Source organism: Barbus barbus (genome assembly GCF_936440315.1).
Source record: "Barbus barbus genome assembly, chromosome: 30".
Lineage (NCBI taxonomy): Eukaryota > Metazoa > Chordata > Actinopteri > Cypriniformes > Cyprinidae > Barbus > Barbus barbus.
In genome coordinates, this window is record NC_136758.1 from 17,373,913 (window position 1) to 17,393,383 (window position 19,471).

Sequence of the window (19,471 nt, forward strand, 5' to 3'; positions counted from 1 at the left end):
CAATTCTGATGGTAATCAATGCATCTTTTGCTGTATAACTTAAAATCTTTAAAAAAAGTAACCAACTAAAGCTTGATGTAGACCCTTCCAATAAACATATTTCTGCAGGGAATTAAACAGTAATCTGGCAGGTCCACACCCTTTTAAAACTGTACAATTAAGCCTTTCAAAGCCAGACGAGTAGGTACCAACAGCCCATATTATTATTAGCCACCAAATCTAGGAAGTTTTCCCTTGTAACAACAGTAGGTAAGGAGATATGCCAACAGATTACTCAGATCTGACTAATCAGATCAAAAGAAACTTTAGCAGGACTCATCTTGTCCAGAGTGTTGTGTTCTATGTAGAATCAGGTAGTGTGAATGCACATCAATGATGACAAGTGCTCAAAAATTGACTATTTTATTGAATTATTAATCAGTCATGTGAAAATGAGTAACCTCTAAAACTACAATACTAGGGGTCCTAAAAATGCAAGATTTTTCTTTCAAGCAGCAGTGAATCAGCATGCATGGGAACTACAGCTGCAGTCAGAGACACACCCTGATACTCTCACATAGAAAGTCCTTTTTGTGGCCGATGTCTCCATGCAGACAGGGATTGCGAGGGGTTGCTGAACTCTACTCAACCTCACCACATTTTCCTTCAAACATTTGATTCCAGAAAAAACCCTCCCTATCCAAACAAAACACTGCGATAGAGCTGATAGAGCAGTTTCCTCTTCTAATGAAGGTCAGGGGAATATTATGAGCATGGACTGTTAGAAACAAATCTTTGATGTATCTAATAATAGATTAAAAAACATTGTTCTGCAGCTGCACAGAAGCATAGCATCTAAACCAGGTCTTTCGCAATGCTCCTAACTTCCTACTGAACATACAAAGTGGGGTGGGGAAATATACTGCCGATGTTACATAAGGGCATTTCAGATTAGGCCTGCTTGATTTGGCTTCTCTTGTAATCTAATTGCGATTTTTCTCAAAAATAATCGCAATTGTTATTTAAAATACAGTTTATTAAAGCTGTGCTAGTTTGTAGGGCTTCTAAAATTATTTTATTACATACCAATATGAGTGGTATTAAAATAAACAAAATAGGAAGCATTACTACTGTAATATTGACTTGTACAATAAAAAATATTTTAGAAACAAAAATAATTACATTTTACAGTACAACTGTAAAATTACAATACTCATATTTATGGCTGCCTTAATTTCTTCATTTTTAAGTTAAACAACCAAGCTTTTAATCTTGCAGAAAAATGCAGGGAGCCCTGAAAACGTTACTTTTGTTGAAAGCAGCAGGTTTCCAAATTACCTAAAGTACTATAGCTTTGCATGATGAATGGACCAAATTTAGTTTTTTTGGATAAACTCACAGCGCTAAAGACATTAATTAACGTTCAATCAGCTACCGTGTTGATAACCTTTGCCAAATAATTTACATATAAATAAAAGGCCGCTCATGTGTTTCACAGAGCCTAAAGAGCTACAAAAAATTACATAAATGACCAAAAGTAATGTAATTATGAATAATAATCCTTACCATTCCCAGGTCTAGAACAGCATGCAGATTTTAGACATAAGGAGAGAACGAGACAACATATTCAGTGAGGGACTCCCAACACACAGTCAGAGCGTGCCTGGACTCCCCTGTCACTATGGAGATTTAAATAAAGCTTCTTTATTCAGCCCTGGAGAATGAAGAATCGACCCTCTCATTAACAGAGCACATGTGCAGCGAGTGACTCAATCCCTATCTATACATTCAACACATTTGATTCATTCATCACACAGGTTTCATAATTAAACACATCTCAAGATAGACACTGTCATATGATGTTGCAATGAACAAATGCAAAAAAAATACCACACCACCACCATTCCAGTGTTCTATTAAATGGGCTGTTATACTATTTCTACTACTATCCTGCTAAATGTTTCAGATGCCTGCCCCCAAAATGCCACGTAAATATAAAATAAACTGTTATTGGTTGGTCAGAGGGTCTCTTCCTGTCTAAGTAGGTGGTTCTTGGCCAGAATAAGATGCAATATGGACCAAAACTCATGCTGTTTAATCTGGCTGTGCAAGACTAAGTTCCTTAGACTGCATTTTACGAAGTAATCAAGAAAAGACATTTTGGCAGAGATTACGATTCAAAAAGATTACAGCCCCAGTCCTAAACCCAGCTGGTGTTAAAGTGGCAAACATGCCTGCTGCCCGACTGACACGGTTGGTTAATTTGGGAATATTCGGCAAGGATTATTTAGGGCCAATACGGACTTTTCGATCACTGAGAAGTTAGTATTCGAACATAACAGCACACACACGCATTAAAGCTATTATGTAGCCACCACAAAAAGCAGAAAGACAGAGAACAAAAAACCAATGCTGAGGTCATTTCTAGTATAATCACTCTCTGAATGGCTTCCTGAACACAAACGGCCCATTCAGAACAACTAAAAACAAATGCTGGATAAAATCCAAACAACACAAGGAGTAAAAATGTGAAATACTGCCACACTAAGGAGACTTAACCCCTGATTTCCCCTACAAAACTTTTCAACAAATAAGGTTTAAAATCTACCTGCTTTAATTCAATAATGGCAAAAACAGACACCTTTTTTATTTTGCTTTAAGAAGAAGAAATGCACACCAACATGACATCATCTGAGTAAGGAAATGAACAAGATGTTTTTTTTTTTTTTAGATTTAAATGAAGTAACATGGCTCTGTGATTCTAAAAGAGACTTTAATTCTGTTCTTCCACATGAAAGAGAATCACATGACAAAACAACACACCTGTACTCTGCCACTATCTGAGGACTACAAATGACAGGGAGCTGTCTCTAAGGGCTTAACTTTGAGAATGACAGTATTAGCAGGGAATACTTTTAATGGGATATAAGCTGCAAAAACAAGTTTAGTAAGAACTGCATTAGCAACTCTACTGGTAGTCCAGCAGAGTATTTACAGCATCGTCTGTTATGGTTGAGTGTTTTGTGTTGATGTAACATAGTATACTGTACCTGGGAGGATGTTGTTGACAGCTGTGGCAATATTGATGTCTTGCAGGTGGTCAAGAGTCTCTGTGTGGAAGAGTCGGAGTGTGGAGCCGGTGCTGAAGGATATCCAGATCCCAACCCCGGCCACCACCATGTGGGACACGACCATTCCCTCTTCCTGATGAGCTTCAAACTGACGCTGTCAACATACACACACACAGACACACACTTTATAAATACACAAGCATCTGAACTCAAACATACTTCTACATAGGCTTGGCTGGATTGGAAAACACTGGCCTGATTTTGCTTGGCTTAATTTCTGGAAAAATCTGCCTGTGTAACTTACCGAACTGAGGAATGAGGTAACCCAAAAGAAGGTCCAGAGAAGGAAAAAGAGACTGTGATTTGACCCACTTCACTCAGAGAGGGAGAGGATGACATTTAGATTCTGATATGCTACAGCTTGATGTCTTTGCTGGAGCAAACAAAATAACAAGGAACTGCAATGGGAAACTTAACAGGGTTTGACGAATGTGTCTCCCACCAGCACATCAGAACGGCCACATTATTAGACTGGAAAAAATAGAAACAATCTGGCTCTTGGATTTCTGCACATCAGAATCTGTGATTTTCATCTCATTAAAGATGATCTCAAACAACACTTTCTATTTGCATCACTGAGTTTGTATTTCTTTCCAGCACACCTCTCACATATTCATCCTTCACTCTCTATCATTCCAGCCAATCGTTTAACAGGAAGCAGAGCTGTTGAAGGGTAATGAGCTTAGTGATGCTGGCTGGATAACAGGTCAGTGTGTCAGTGTCTGCGTGTAGGAGACAGAGGAGAGAACACATGGCTTTAATATTCTGAGATCACAGCAGGCCTTTCTGGCCCTATGTGCTGAGAGACTAAGTGAAGAAACAGAGTTTACACTCTCTTAAGATAAATTATAGACAGCTCTTAGTGGCATCACAGTATAAGGTCATTACAATATAGACCCACACATATCTTTAAATATGCAAATAATAGTCTAAAGCCCATTTCCATGCAATGTTCTGCCCATTTGGTATACTGCAACAGACTATTAAAGACCTGATGAGATGACAGTGTGGGAAAACACCTCTTAATTAATTCTAAAGTCATTATCAAATTATCATAAATTTGATACCTAGGTGTAAATAAATCATTGTAGGTACATGTTTTGAAATATTTATATGTTTTATAATATTAATATATGTTTTATATTGGTGTTTCCAGTAAAAGATAACGAAACCTTAAAAATATTTGGATTTTATAGTAAGAAATGGATTCTTGTAGGCTGTAAGACTTTTTGCTAAACTAAAACCTGGTCATTTCAGAACAGGTGCAGAAATGCCAAGTTCTGTCATGAAACTGTAGATGGTGCAGGCTGATGGGACCTGTAAACCTGTAAATGTAAATGATGATATTCACAGCGTTAAACGACTTGGCACAAGCTGATTGGTTCTTGTTGCCTCCCCCTTCCCCAGCTCCACCTGTATTGATCTGCTACGGGTTATTATATATATATATATATATATGTTACTTGTGCATCAGCAGTATGTCTTAAATACTCATAGCACCGTATCAGCATATTAATTGTTACTAGCAAGTTCCTATACTTGCTTGCAGCAGCAGCAGCAGCAGCAGCAATAATCTACAACTACAGCAATAACCAACAGCAGCAACAATTCAGCATCAGGGTAGCAAAAAGAAAATACGTTTACATTGTCATATCCATTCCCATGCAAAAATCTTCAGAGTTGTCATGATAGAAATGTGTGAAAAGTGCTGTACTACCTCCACAGTGTGTGTCTGTGTGCTAATGATGAAGATCTGCCCTCCTGATGAGGCCCAGACGTGTTCTCCCACCACCAGCAGGGCTTTAACTGGTAACACCCCCAACTTCAGCACACGGGCTCCTGACTCGACCCAGGAACCGTCTGTGAGGGAGAGTAAAGACTTGAAGACAATCTGAACCTCAGACATCAATGTTTGTAAATGTACAGAGAAGATAGAGCTTGTGAACACTGAGTATGAGAGATTTGGTGTAAAACTGATTGTGTGAGAGAAATTAGGTTAAAGGTTACGAATGATGTTGTCACACAGAGGGTAGGGCTGACACTACATCCTGTGCTCCTCACCCACACTGTGTGTGTGGGTTTCCTGCAGAAATATAGTGACCTCACAGCATTCAGAGGGCGTGCTGAGTGTTTGTTTAAGTCACAAAGGCTTTATTGAAGAGAGACCTGACAATCATCGAGGTGAAAGAACACCTCTCACAGTGGAAATACTAGTACAACTTTTTCACCCGAAAAACCTCTTGCAGGATCAGTTTTGTTGCAGTCCTTCTTTACCAGCTACAATTGAGAACACATTCTGACATCTGACATTCTGAATCTGATTCATGCAATGAACTCAAGTGTAAATATACAGTGAATAAAATAATGGGAAATCCATTAACACATTAGATATTTGTAAGTTTAATAATTGTATTTTTTTCACCAAGACTGCCTTTATTTAATCATAAATACATTAAAAACAGTAATATGATATATTATTATAATAATTTAAAACATCTGTTTTTAAATATACTTTAAAATGCCAAATTTTCAGCAAAAATGACTCACATGATCCTTCAGAAATCATACTAATATGCTGATTTGCTGCTAAATCAATGCTAAAAACAGTTGTGCTACTTAATATTTTGTGACGTGATATAGACATTTTTTAATGAGGAAAGATAAAATGGAAAGAGAATGAAAAAAAATAAAATAAAATAATTATTAAAAAGAATTACAACATGCTTAGTAACATTTACACTGACCCATAATAATCTTCACAAATCACTGATAGCCTGCATCTGTTTCTGCCTGCATCTTCCTACCCTCCAGCGTATCTGAGCAGATCTTTATTCAGCTTGCTTGCCTTAAGAGGCTCTGATTACATAACACCAGCGCCTACACAGCATTCCCAAACCCTCTCTCTTCATCTCTTGCTCTGATTCAAACAGACTTGTGATGAGCAGGGTTGCAAGAGGAAAAACAAAATGTTTTAATGAAGACACATTTTAGTGATTAAATGCATTACCACTAAAGACGTTCCGTATTCAGCTGAATGAGTAAAATGTAAACAAAGACAGACTTTGATTGAGAACACAAGGCTCATGATCTGATAACGCTACCACATGATGAAAATCTTATTGTTTTACATTATTCATCTGGAATTGTGCAGCATTTCCGAAAGTGCAGTATTTGTCTCATTCTATGAGTACTGCTAAACGTTAAGTATTACATTATGTGAATACTGAGAACAGAACACTAAAAAGCATTATAATACAGTTATATAAACTACTGTTTAAAGTCAGTGTTTGGAGTCTTTTGGCTCTTTTTCTGATCAAAAATACAGTAAAAACAATATTGTTCATTTAATATAACGCTTTACTTCTTGAATATATTTTAAAATGTAATTTATTCCTATGATGGCAAAGCTGAATTTTCACTCCAGTCTTTAGTGTCACGTGAGCCTCTAAAAAATAATTTGAATATGGGGCTCGAGAAACATTTCTTACTATTATCAATCAATATCAATGTTGAAAACAGTTGTGCTGCTTAATATTTCTGTAGAAACCATAATATATAATCATCCTAACACAACAGTGTCATTAGAAAGTCAGTTAAGTTCAATCAGAGTATTAAACAATATCCCTAAATTATTGACTAAATATCTGTGTCTCAGGCACCAGAAAACTGGAGCGAGAGTGAAATGGAATATGAGTGTCCCAGAGAGAAAAACAGCTGTGGAAAGAATTAATGAGAGACGGGGAAAAATATTTTTAAATGTCTCACTTTCCTTGAGCACTTTCCAGAGCACTCCCTGCTGAAACCTGCTTAATCCAGTTTATGCAGGTTACTTAGACTAGTTTAGGCTAATTTATGCTGGTTATTTAGGCTAGTTTATGCTGGTTACTTATTGGCACAGCCATGCTGTTCAGCAGCAAATTTAGCTTTGGCTGGTTGACCAAGAAAATCTTGCTGTTGGTTAAGCTAGTCAGGAAGGACACCGGCACCCAATACTGTTTTTTTTTCAGCAGGGATGGATGGATTGATTACTTTTCCTAATACCAAAATAAAAATCAAACGCATTCAACCAAATTAAACCTTTATCAAAAATCAAGCAGGGATCACTGCAGAAAAAAAACTTCTTACCATCAGCTCTGGAGTAGACGACCAGAGAACCGCTGACCAAGCCTGCATACAGACATCCACTCTTGTACACCAGACATGTGACACTGGACTTATCAGGGGAGAAGAAATGTTGCAGACGAACCTTCTTAGACCGTTGGCTGCTCTTATACACAGATATACTGAAAAATAACGTCAATTCATCAGATTAGACTCCGGTTAATAGACTATAAATCACTAGACAAACAAATAAAAGGCATCACACTCTCCTCTTCATTTTTATGGTGTTTGTGGATGTATTGGCTGATGTACACACCTGCCTTCCTCCATTCCCAGACACACAGTCGGTGTGTCACTGGCTTTCCGGTCCTCGGGCTTCAACTCGCCATTTTCCAAGGGCTCATCCAGAGGCACATACGTCATGCAGAGAATACGCGACTCCACATTAAAACACTCGGTTACTTTGGGATTTGAGTTCTGCAATGCCACAATGGAGACCTGACCCATGTGATTGGTGCAGCTGGCCACCTGAAAAGAAAGAGATGATTTCAGAATCTACACATCTCACTGTTCCTTCAAACTGTTCAACAAAACTGATTTGAGTACTAAAGTCTGAGGCTTTTTCCAAAGGTGATGTCTCAGATCGATGGGACACATGCTGAGTGTAGCCCATCACTGAAGGCTCTTAGGTGTCTCAAAGAGGAGAATTATTTTATGACCTTCTATATGGTAAATACAGCATAAAAGTCTTTAATGCAACCTTACACTCACACTGCCCACACAGACCAGTGTTTAATGATGCTTTTAGAGTGCAAATGAGCTTTAAAATGATTAAATGCCATTTTAGGTCAAGTGCAATTTGGGAACAAACATACAAACACCAGACTGACAGATTCATCCCATGTTGGACTCTAATAAGGAAGCTGAACTGATTTAGTATAAAAGCATTTTAAGTTTTGACCATAAATATTCTCACCCACACACATCCGTGACCCATAACAGGCAGATCTGCAGTGCTGTCAGTGTTCACATAAGGCTCAGGGTTGTGAACTGCACACTCCACCTAACACAAATACACATTGGTTTATTAGACCATTTTTGCTATTATAAAAAATAATGATAATGAGGACGCATGTTGTTTGGTTTGTCACCTTGAACTCCTGTAGTTTTGACATGACCACAGCCATCTGCTTGAGTAAGAGAGGATGATTTTGCTTCTTCATCTGATTACCATCATCTTCAGCACAAAACCAGCCTTGGATGTTGTCTTCCTCTGAAAACACACATTACATTAGTGAAGCATTCCTCAGATTCTTCAAACCAATGATATTCCCATATGTGTCCTCTTGTTGCCAGTATTATAATCCATTTGTCTGCACTGAACTTTTAGTCCTGGCTCGGCTGAGTGATGATTCACACACTGAACAATATGAATCCAGCTGGCATGCTTTTTTTATGTCTTAGAAACATGTTTATTTAGAAAATATGCTGGGAACATCATATTATGGTATGTTTAAATGCGTTTTCAGACATTTGGGTGCTTTTAAGTCCTAGATCTCTAATCATAGAAGAGTCATAGACAAAGACAGGATATGGAGACACAGGAAATGACACATACGTAGAGCCAATTTAGCCATCTGCATATTACTGATCCAAGCTTGCTTGATAGATGGACTGAACGTGTTGAAGACTGCAGTGAAGAACGTGGGTCTACCATACCTGAAAAGTCCAAATGACAAAATTCAGATTCTTCTCTGAAAAAGCTTTAACAATGGAAATACACATTTGTCTGAATTCATTTTAAGTGCATCAGGTGGTATACAAATCTATTGGGTAATCTAAATATCTCAGCACGGATTCAGCTGGTCTGGCAAACTGTCAGGCAGCTGGAGAAACAGACAGGGCCCCATCCTGTTTATCAGTGACTTTGGAGGATATAATTTAATAATTGGCCAGTTTCAATACTAATGAACAGATCACAGAACTGATAACTTTTCTACTTTTCTAAAGTATTATTTTTGTTAGTATTTTATGACTTCAACTTTCATTGTGTAGAAATAATAGACAGAATAATGACCAGAACTAAAATAGTGAGACCATGTAATCCAGACTACTCCCACCACTAACTCAAAAAGAAAGTCAACAGCATACATTTTCCAGAAGTCAGAGTGTGAGAGAGAGATTTATGTTATCAGTGGGATTAGTTTGACAGCTGGGAGTCTAAAGATACTCCCAAAATCCAGACACTAAAATCCAAGCATACAGTCGCAAATAATCGGTGTGTGCGTATGTTTCTGACAACTCCACACTCCAAAGATCCTGATCCACAGGAGGAGGATAATAACCACACAAGATGGTCTTTGGGCTCTGATTAGGGACTTAAGGTCATTCTTTAAGCACAGAGTCACGTAAACACAGAGACATGTCAGTTTGATCATTTAAAAGCCTGAGTTTTAAAACATTCAGGAAGACCTAATAAATCCAAGTTATGGTATATTTCTGGTCCCTAATAAAAGATAATAATAAAACTAAAAAGAAAATTGCAATAAAATTGAAAACACATTAACTACAATAAGGAGTTCAGATGAATTGCAATTAAATATGTAAATACATTTATAGCCCTCGGAAAATTACAATTTTACCATTTAGCATTTTGAATCAGTAAGATTTCTTTAAAAAGTAATTCATATTTTTATTCACCAATGCATTAAATTGATCAAAAGTAACATTTTTAATGTCACAAAAGAAATCTAATTTCAAATAAATGCAGTACTTTTGAACTTTCTATTTATCAAAGAATCCTGAAAAAATAAATGTATTAAGGTTTCCACAAAAAAATTAATCGGCACAACTATTTCAACATTTAAAATAATAAGAAATGTCGGGTCAAGTCGAGGTCACACATACTTGTCTTGTTTCCCTGGTAACTGTAGTTGTATCCTACAGCGATCAGCTGCCCGAATCTCCTCCTCTTTCTTTAAAATCAGGCGCTGGAGACCTGAAACCCAATCCTGAGCAACTGTCCCATTAACATTCTGGAAAGAGAGAGAGTGTAAAATGGACTTTGAGTGGTAAGAACTGTGCGCAGCCTGGTTTAAATATTGATCCTAAAGTGTTTGTGATATGAACACCTCACCTGATAATTCCCCTTCAGACTGCTGATCATAGTGGAGATCTGGTTCACCAAACCCAGGTCATGGATCAGGTTCTGTAGGTCCTGGTAAAGCTGCCCGGGACCCATATACAACTTATCTGCAAATGAGACACAGCCGATTGAAGTTCAAACTTAAAAAGTAATACAAATTTTTACCTTTAAACAGCTTAAATAATACCAACATCACACTGCTATTTGTTTAGTTTGGGGCAATGTTGGTTAAATGTTAATGTTAGCATTAAATGTTGGTTCAGATGAGTCATTATGAGACTGTGCTGTTTCCCAAATACTGCCCCAGACAATAGACAGCTTTGTGCTGCTCTGCTCTTCCAAGATAAAGAGAGAGAGACAGAAATGTTGAGTAGAGAGTGAGGGGAAAAGGAGATAGAGAGAACGTGAGAGAAAAGGAGCAAGAATGTATTTTCTTCTAGTCAGAGCTGATTGAAGTAAAATGCGAGTCTCTCTCACACACATTGATACACTAAAAACAAACATGGCTCAGAAGGCAGAGTCAGCCTTATAAGATCACACACTGCCTGCAATTGGCTGCATTTGTGTGTTTTTGTTTTGTTCAGTTGCATCAGGTTCTGCAAGTATACAACATTCGTCCTCTTAAGAGGTGCTTAAAGATGTGGTAAAAAGGTTGTTTTATTCTATACAGTCAAAGTTTTATAAAAGAGGACAAAACTTCTTCATTTATAAAGACCCATTATTGTTAACTAAATTGTTAACTAAAAATAGTTTTCAGTCACTGAATTTAAAACGTAACTTAAAGATTAGAAAGGCTGCCTTGGCAAACAAACTGAAATAAGTTTAAGTACTAATATTACTAAAACTAAAACTGAAATAAAAATTAAAGCTATAAAGAAATCTAAAAAACAATAAAAGTACTAAAATATAAATTAAAAGAAAAAAGAAAACTATGAAAATATAAAAATAAAAGATAATATTAATAATTACTGTAATAGTATATAAATTACTAAAATAACACTGACAAATACCAAGGTGGTATACTTCAGCACTTCACAAAGTTTAAACTACATAGAAAATGTATACACTCTTAAGTTTCAGCAAAAATTATAAAATGTAAAATGGTACTCTGGAACTTCTCCATAACCTTTTCACAGCATCCGCAACAGTGACATCACCTCCCCTTCTGGTAGCTTTCGTGGTTAATTAGATTTGGAAAAGTAAAACGAGAGAAAAGAAAGAAAGAAAGAAAGAAAGAAAGAAAGAAAGAAAGAAAGAGACTGGGAATGCAAGAGCTCTTGATTCAGTGCTCTAGTTTGAATCAGAGCAGCTCTTGCACACAGACTGTGTTTTCAGTAACCATAGAGACAACACCAGTCTTTTTCAAATGCACAGAAAAGTGATTTTTCTACCTTCAAGCATTAGTAGAAAGGCACACAGAGTCCAACATGTTTCATCTGTCTAAAACTGTAAACGCTTAAACAAGCATCCAAAGACCTACAGTGTTGTTCTTCTACAGTGTGGGTTTTTGCATAATATCTTGTAAAATCCCACCGGAGTCACTTCTTTTGTCACCTCAGCTGTTCTGAATAGAGCACACGCAATGAAACAGGAAAAACAGTCTTTCCTCTTTTGTTCAGCATTGTGAACTGTTCTCTCCAAACCACAAAAACAGAGTAGACAGCCTCCAAGGGGAGAAAAGATTCAAGATTCATCCTCAATGGCAGATGATTTTGAAAAGAAATGTTGCGTCATTAGAGGTCAAGCACTGAAGGACTGTTTTATTATTATTCTGTGTTTTCTGCACTGGAGTCTTAGACAGATACAATAGCTGCAGAATCCAAAAGATACAGGTATGCAAGTCAGCACCAAATTATAAATATTCATCAAGCATTACAATAAAACCCATATTTACAGGAGGTAGGACAGTAGCAATTTTTAAAACAACCCTCTGACTAAAATCCCTGAGGAAACAGGCAATCCACTAAAAAAAGATGACTTTTAGCGGACTAGCACAGCACTCAGCAAACACTTCAAAGCGTCCTGCTTCGCTTGGTATAATGAAGAGAGATGTAGTGTGTCTCTAACGTCTGTGCTTTAAGCAGAAAATTTCTAAAAGTTCTCTCTCTTACCTATTCCTCTCCCTATCCCCATCTCTCTCTAAAGTTTTCTGTCTTTGCAGTTTCTCCTGACATGTTTCTATCAATGATTAATTTTTAAGATGTCACATTAAAAGCCAGACTTCAATCATGATTCTGTCAGACATGTCAAAACGTCTGGGACACTGGAAAAGCACAGTGAATGATATCTAATGCCAGTATCTTCAGAGTCACATTTTCCATTCAACAGCAAGGAATAATCTATGACATCTTTATCTGGATCTGACCATATTTCTTTCTGAATAAGTATGAGTCTTTTAAATGTCTCTGCACATTTAACAATAGCACAAGTGCATTGTTGCTTAAGGGTGGTGCAGAATGAATATCTCTCGAAGCACTTCCTCCTATTGCTACAATCACTTCGTTATGTTAAGTTGTTTGATTATTTTTCAAATCAAGCTGACATTTCTATCCAAAACAACTTCAAGCACAATATCTACAGATATATTCCTTCTGGAAAAGAATCATTCAAGGACATAGTTGTGGTCTGGGTAGTAATCTCTGTAATTCATGGCCCAACCAGTGCTTGAACGTGAAAAGTTTGGCTTTTCAACCCAGAACCTGAACCACCATTTGACCTTGACCTCCAGTAATACGTGAAAATGAGTTCTAGCACCAAGATTCAGTCTTAGCTTTGACTTAGCTAGAGAAACCTGGCACAAGGTAGATGTGTTTGCATACATATTTTTGTCTGTATAACAGGAACTTACTAGGTTTAGCATTAATGACGACTTTATCTCCTGAGTGCAAGGGGGGAAATCGGGAGTCGTCCATCTCCTCGCTGGATCCAAACTCTACGACCTCAACAAAACTCAAAGGAACGCTCCACTTGAGCAGGAAGCGCTGTCCTGAGGGAACACCTTCACCTCCAGCTCCCACATTCACACCTTCCTGAGAGGGGCTGAAGGAGAGAAAAGCTAGTTTAATCAGACAGAAGAGGGATTTATGTGGAGGAAGAAGGTTTTACTGTAAAGATGTAGGAATTAAAATGTTTTCTGGAGTGATGTTGTGCGAAACTGTTCAGACTGATAGTCATTGCAGATAATGGATGTGTGTCATACCGCCGGTTGGGGGTGGCACACATGAGTACATCATTCAGAAGAAAGACTCGTCGTTCTTTTGTCTTAATGATCTCCCCACGATCATTATAAACGGTTTCCACAACGTCATCAGAACAAATCAGATAACGGCTGCCACTGCTCAGCAGCTGAGAGACAGAGAGAGAGAGAGATAAATGGAGAGAGAAGCAGAAACAGCAATAAAAGGACTGAGCTGGGAATTAAAAATGTAAGGGTCCTACTTTGTCACAGTCATTCTTCAGTCGACCCTAGACACACACACACACACACACACTTTTGCCCAAATCGGTCTCAGGGTTGATTTCAGGAAATAAATGGAAAGTAAAACATGCTAAAAACATTAGCACCTACTTATTACATCATTGCAAAATATTGATAATATTATATTATTAACTAAAGCAGACCATAAAATCTAAACTTCATTTAGAGAGATAAAAAAAACACACCTATCATTCCACATAAAAGAGCAAGAAGACAGAGTGCAAAGTTTGGAAAATATATCAGAGCCCCAGATGGTGTGGAGTGTTCAAGCTGGTTCTGTTTACAGGATTGGCTCAGTACTGATTTCATATCAGCGACAGCAGGACTTCACTAAAATCAGAAACACTCTGGGTTTAACCGCACTGTGAAACTACCAAATGTCAAATAACGAATTAGATGAAACACCCACACACACATATAAATTCACACACTTTTTTGAGGTGTACTACTGTGCTCAGATCAGAGGACAGGTTCTCACACCACGTCTCGGTGCAGAGGGGCTGCAGTACCTTGCTGAGGTAATGTTCATTCATAGCCTTAGCGATGTGTCTGATCTCACAGCGCTGATCTGCCTCTCTTTTCCTCTCATTTAATTTTTCAGCAAGTGTTTCCAGTTCAGTGAGAGCCATCTGAAGCGGAAGACGGTCGGGATGACCCACTGGCGTGTTTTTTAGCATGTCCTACAGAAAAGATAATGTTAGCCTGTGAAAAGTACATCAACAGAAAAACTGAATAAATCTAAATCTAAGCAGTTCTGCCTCATGTGAGTTCAGGAACTACATGAAAGTGACTCCACATCAGAGTGACTGTTGATGTGATGGGGATCAGAAAGAAAGAGGCGCCCTCTTCTGGAGATGTCAAGATATTTTAAATATTTTAATATGCTGGAGCACATGTATTTTAATACTAAAAGAACTGGAATTCTGTGTATGAGTGTGTGTGTGAGAGATAAGACGTACTTGCAGCAGCAGTATAAACTGAGGGAACCGCTGAATAGGCTTCATCATCAGTCCATAGAGGGTCAGATGGTCTTTACTGGTCTCCTGACGATGCTATACACAAACAGAATCAGCAAAGCTCGAGAATTAATTATGAACAAAAACATACCCTACTGTTCAAAAGTTTGGGATTTAGATCACCAAAGCCTTGACGCTTATTTTTGTGAATTACGTAACAGAACAGTGCAGAACTGGTTGACATGTAATTACTGCACCACAGGAATATTCTGGACTCTTTTGGGATGTCTCACCTTGAGGAAGTCAAGGAAACATGGTTTAGCGGCACATGCCTTCCGCACCACTCCCATCGCCAAGCTGAAGTTATTCACATATTCACTGTAAGCATCCAACACCATGGACTTAGAAAACTGCAGAAGAGACAGAAAGAGAGGTGACGGCACTGATATGATAGTGGAAACCATGATGCTTTTTTATGAACTACAAGGGTTTCTCCTGATGCAGATAAATTTCAGACACACACCTCACAACAGCTGGTTACGGGTGGAGAAGATTTATACATGTAGAAACTCAGATAAAGGGTGTGGTGTGTGATTAAAAGTTCAGTTTAGACAGGGCATAGAGCCACAATAAAAATGCAGATCTTTTTACATAGAAAAAGACAAAAATGAAACTGACTACAAAAAAAAAAAAATCTAGGAGATGATCAGTGTTGTAAACTTTCACACACCAGAGCTCCCACAACAAATCAATTCAGTCATCTCACCGATGCTACAAACACATCTCCGATCATTTCCAGCTCATCCCAGTCGGACACACGGCTGGCCAGTGCCATCTGGAACAGGGCGTGGCACTGCAGGATCTCCCGAATCCGATAAAACATTACCTTGCGCTTGCGGTCACTCAGTAACTGAGGCTCAATCTCAGCCAGTGGCTTCTCATATTGCTGTTATGTGTAAAGCGTGTAAAAAGAATTTGCAGAAACTAAAATAAAGGTTTTTACATTATAATGCATTTAAAAAACAAATTTACACTGCAATGTAAACCAGAACTTAAATAAAATATTAAAAACCTCTAAAATTCTCTTCAGAGCTTCCAGATAATTCTTCTCACTCTCTAGAATCATCTCCAGAATGCATCTCCTCATCACCTGTTCATGCACATACAAAAACAACATACAGGGGCACTTAAGTCACACTCACAAAATGTGTGCATTTATTTTAAATAAATTACTTCATTCACTACTCTTCAAAAGCTTAGAATAAATAAAATTGTGGTTTTTGAAAGAAGTCTCTTTTGCTCAACAAGTATATGATCAAAATACAGTAAAAACATCAACATTGTGAAATATTACAATTTAAACTAACTTGATTTTTTCTATTTTAATATATTTTAAAATTTATTCCTTGAAGGCAAAGCTGAATTTTCAGCATCATTACTCCAGTCTTCAGTGTCACATGATCCTTCAGAAATCCTTGTGAAATATGCTTATTTGGTGCTTAAAGAAAATGTCTTCCTATTATTAGTGTTGAAACAGTTGTGCTGCTTTATGTTTCTGGGGAAAGAAACCATGATTATTTTTTTCAAGATTATCTGATAAAAAAGACATAAATAACTTTTAAAATGTCACTTTTAAATAATACATGCTTGCTGAATAGATATTAATAAAAAAATACTGACCCCAAACTTTTGAACAGTAGTGTATATCCAAAAAAAACCTTGTCAATAGTTGGTTAAAAGTAAAAAAGAAAAAGCTCAAAAAAGGCAAATAAGACTGTAAGACAGAACCTGGTGTTGAGACAGCCCGTCAGGTGCAGGTCCCAGCACTGGGTCCACATTAAAACACTCCACCTCGATGAACAGATCTGACTCTTCATCAAAGCAGCTGGGTTTCTTCTCTAAGGAAATAATGATGAATCAAATGAATTAAACAGAAGGAGACAATCATCTGCAAATTAATTAACCCAGGAGGATGTACTACTGTGCTCTTACCATGACAGAGAGATCTGGTGCGGATGAAAGACCGTCCCTTTCTCACCGCAGCTTTGGTTTTCTGCAGACCATCTTTAGTCCCATCTTTGGCTGCTTTTACAAGCCGCTGCATCTGTAGCACATGCAACAAAATTCAGCAGTGAGTTCTGAACTACAATCACTTAAAATAACAAGGGGGGGAATTCACTAAAAATGAGATAAGATTCTAACTGTGCCTAAAAATTATGCAATCAAGTAACAGTACACAAAAACTGTGCAATTCCTGAATCATTTTAGCGAACTTAGCTTCAGGAATACAGCAGACAAATGTGTCCCAACTCTTTAGTGAATTCACCCCTGAGATTTCAGATCATTTTAACAGGCATTCACCACGGAGAATAACTATCCAACTTAAGATCTCAACAAAACATGCATCCAAACACAATGCTCGATCGACACTGACACCAGATGAGTAAAATGAGGGATAACAGAACATGAAGACTGATGGATAAACAAGAGAAACAGCGACTGCAACTCCGCAACTGCAAGTCTGCAGAACTCGCCAGATTTTTCCAAAAGTAGTCCCATTATACCAATATTTAATACATGTTGTGCCCTGCTGTGGCAGTCACTGAAGGGCAAAATTGTATACCAACAATGTTTTCAAACACAGAATGACATGCGAAGCCTGAGGATGAATGAGAAGTAAAATTGTGTACAACATTCACTCTCCACAGATGACAACAGCTACATCTATGGAGACACAAACAGATGTTTAGTGGGGATGATGGAGGTCTGGGGGTTAAACAGAGGAAGTCCACCACCAGGATGACTAGCACAGAGAAGAAAGAGCTCCTCCAAAGACAGGCAGGCTGACATACACATTTTTGTTCTTTTACCTTTTGCTCATGTTTGTGTTTGAGCTGCTGTAGCTCTACTGTCCCCACTGTGTTTGCCATGAGATCGCGCATCTTTCTCTCATAGTGCTCTTTCAAACGCGTCAGATCTTCAGACAGCTGAACGGAGGGCAGAGAACGAGTTACTGTACACAGCCGCTATCACTCCTTCACTCCCTCATTCTGTTCAGAATCTCGCTCTAGTAATATACCTAATGTTTATATGGTATGCTGTTGTTTACCATTCACTGAAAATAAAATTCCATAATATTTATCATTCATTTTTGTTATGGCCAATAACTAACATTACAAAAATAAGAATCAAATGAATTCTGAAATAATTCTTAAATATATGATTACTTATTTATATAACACTCCATAAAGATTGTGCAAGCATAGTGAGGCACGAGACAAAATTATTGCTGATTACAAATGATGGCATGCCACAGATATGATTCAGAAATATTACTTCAAACAAAAAAAAAAACCTTGGAAAATTCCCTTAACGCATTTCATTTTGAGCACTTCCTCACAAACGTATCTTAAACCTCACACACACACACTCTTAAACAAACTCCCACAAATCCCTTTCTTCAAAATTATGACTATAAATTTGTTCTGCCAGTTCAGAAATAAACTATTGCCTTGGCCAGACTTTGAAATAAACACACACACAGTATTCACTCAAATAAACCTCTTCTACTAAATCAGTGCCTACACACACAAACAAAACCAAAACCATTACAAGCAGAGTGAAGTCTTTTCCCGTTTTTATATATTAGTGTGGGCAAATGTGAAAAACCTATGATCCAGGCATCAGATCTCATTACACTGACACACACACACCTCTAAACTTCTATTACACTGCATCTCTGCTGTTCAAGCCAAAGAAACAACAGAGGAAAAAAGAAGAGAGAAATAATGAGAGCGACAGTAGCAGTATGAATACATACATGCGTTTTCTTGCTGGGTACACGGCCCCTGACAAAGGCATCTGGGAGACCGTTCTCTCCAAGTCCATTCTCTGTGTCACTGGCTTCCTCGTAGCTCTCAAACTCACTGGAGCTCCAGCCGTTGTCCAGAGAGCTGCTGCCACCCTCTTCCCCGAACTCAACATCATCATAGATCATCTCATCTGGGTCTGACATAGACAAAGTTTCACATTATTCAAAAACAGCTCCCATTCTATCCCTCATGAGCAGAGCTGTCAGTCACATGACACTGTTTTATTGCTGAGCAGGCAAATTTTACTCTCAGTTTTCATATCTCTCACATTTTCATAGCCAGTCTACAGGGGTGGAAAAATAATTACTTTATAGATGCATCAGTTCTCTAAAACAATTCTGGATCAAATCAACTAATCTGAATTTGAATGCAATTATTAATAACTGTGTTTTTATAAAAACCACATGCAGGATAAAACGTATACAAAATGTTCAATGTGGTGTGCAATCACAACATGAGCTGCTAGCTGGAAGGTAAATAAGCATGAAGAAATACATCATACAATAAAGACTAGATGAACACACCTGTAGTTGATCCAGAGTTCTCTCTTGGTACATCATCATAAATCACTTCATCTGGACCTAAAAGAAATAGAAACATGCCAACAAACAAAATGGTTCAAATTCTCATGTCCAATCAAACCAAAGCAGTGCAGTGGGTCTCAGAGTGTGTACAGTATGTGTTAACGAATCCTCTGAAGGAGGCTTAGCAGTTCTTCAGCGAGAAGGAAGGAAATGTCTGAGATTCTCTTCAGAAACAGGAAACACAGCTAAACGAGGCAAACAAGGCTTAATACATACATTCACATG

The 19,471-nt window shown here is 37.8% G+C and overlaps 1 protein-coding gene across 3 annotated transcripts in view; it reads right to left on the reverse strand.

Moving 5' to 3' along the window:
- Positions 1-19,471, reverse strand: part of arhgef10 (Rho guanine nucleotide exchange factor (GEF) 10) — a 41,498-nt gene that overhangs the window by 6,614 nt on the left and 15,413 nt on the right. For 2 of the 3 annotated variants that reach the window (XM_079386078.1, XM_079386080.1), the window contains 21 exons: positions 19,187-19,243; positions 18,611-18,798; positions 17,661-17,777; positions 16,783-16,894; positions 16,579-16,688; positions 15,863-15,940; positions 15,557-15,736; positions 15,084-15,200; positions 14,794-14,886; positions 14,344-14,514; positions 13,556-13,701; positions 13,205-13,395; positions 10,348-10,463; positions 10,119-10,246; positions 8,830-8,930; positions 8,363-8,484; positions 8,188-8,274; positions 7,528-7,739; positions 7,236-7,393; positions 4,828-4,970; positions 3,030-3,204 (listed from right to left, as the gene is read on the reverse strand). In XM_079386078.1, coding sequence (XP_079242204.1) covers positions 3,030-3,204; positions 4,828-4,970; positions 7,236-7,393; positions 7,528-7,739; positions 8,188-8,274; positions 8,363-8,484; positions 8,830-8,930; positions 10,119-10,246; positions 10,348-10,463; positions 13,205-13,395; positions 13,556-13,701; positions 14,344-14,514; positions 14,794-14,886; positions 15,084-15,200; positions 15,557-15,736; positions 15,863-15,940; positions 16,579-16,688; positions 16,783-16,894; positions 17,661-17,777; positions 18,611-18,798; positions 19,187-19,243 — 2,802 coding nt within the window. The remainder of the gene's footprint in view (positions 1-3,029; positions 3,205-4,827; positions 4,971-7,235; positions 7,394-7,527; positions 7,740-8,187; positions 8,275-8,362; positions 8,485-8,829; positions 8,931-10,118; positions 10,247-10,347; positions 10,464-13,204; positions 13,396-13,555; positions 13,702-14,343; positions 14,515-14,793; positions 14,887-15,083; positions 15,201-15,556; positions 15,737-15,862; positions 15,941-16,578; positions 16,689-16,782; positions 16,895-17,660; positions 17,778-18,610; positions 18,799-19,186; positions 19,244-19,471) is intronic. The other variant, XM_079386079.1, reaches the window with a different exon arrangement.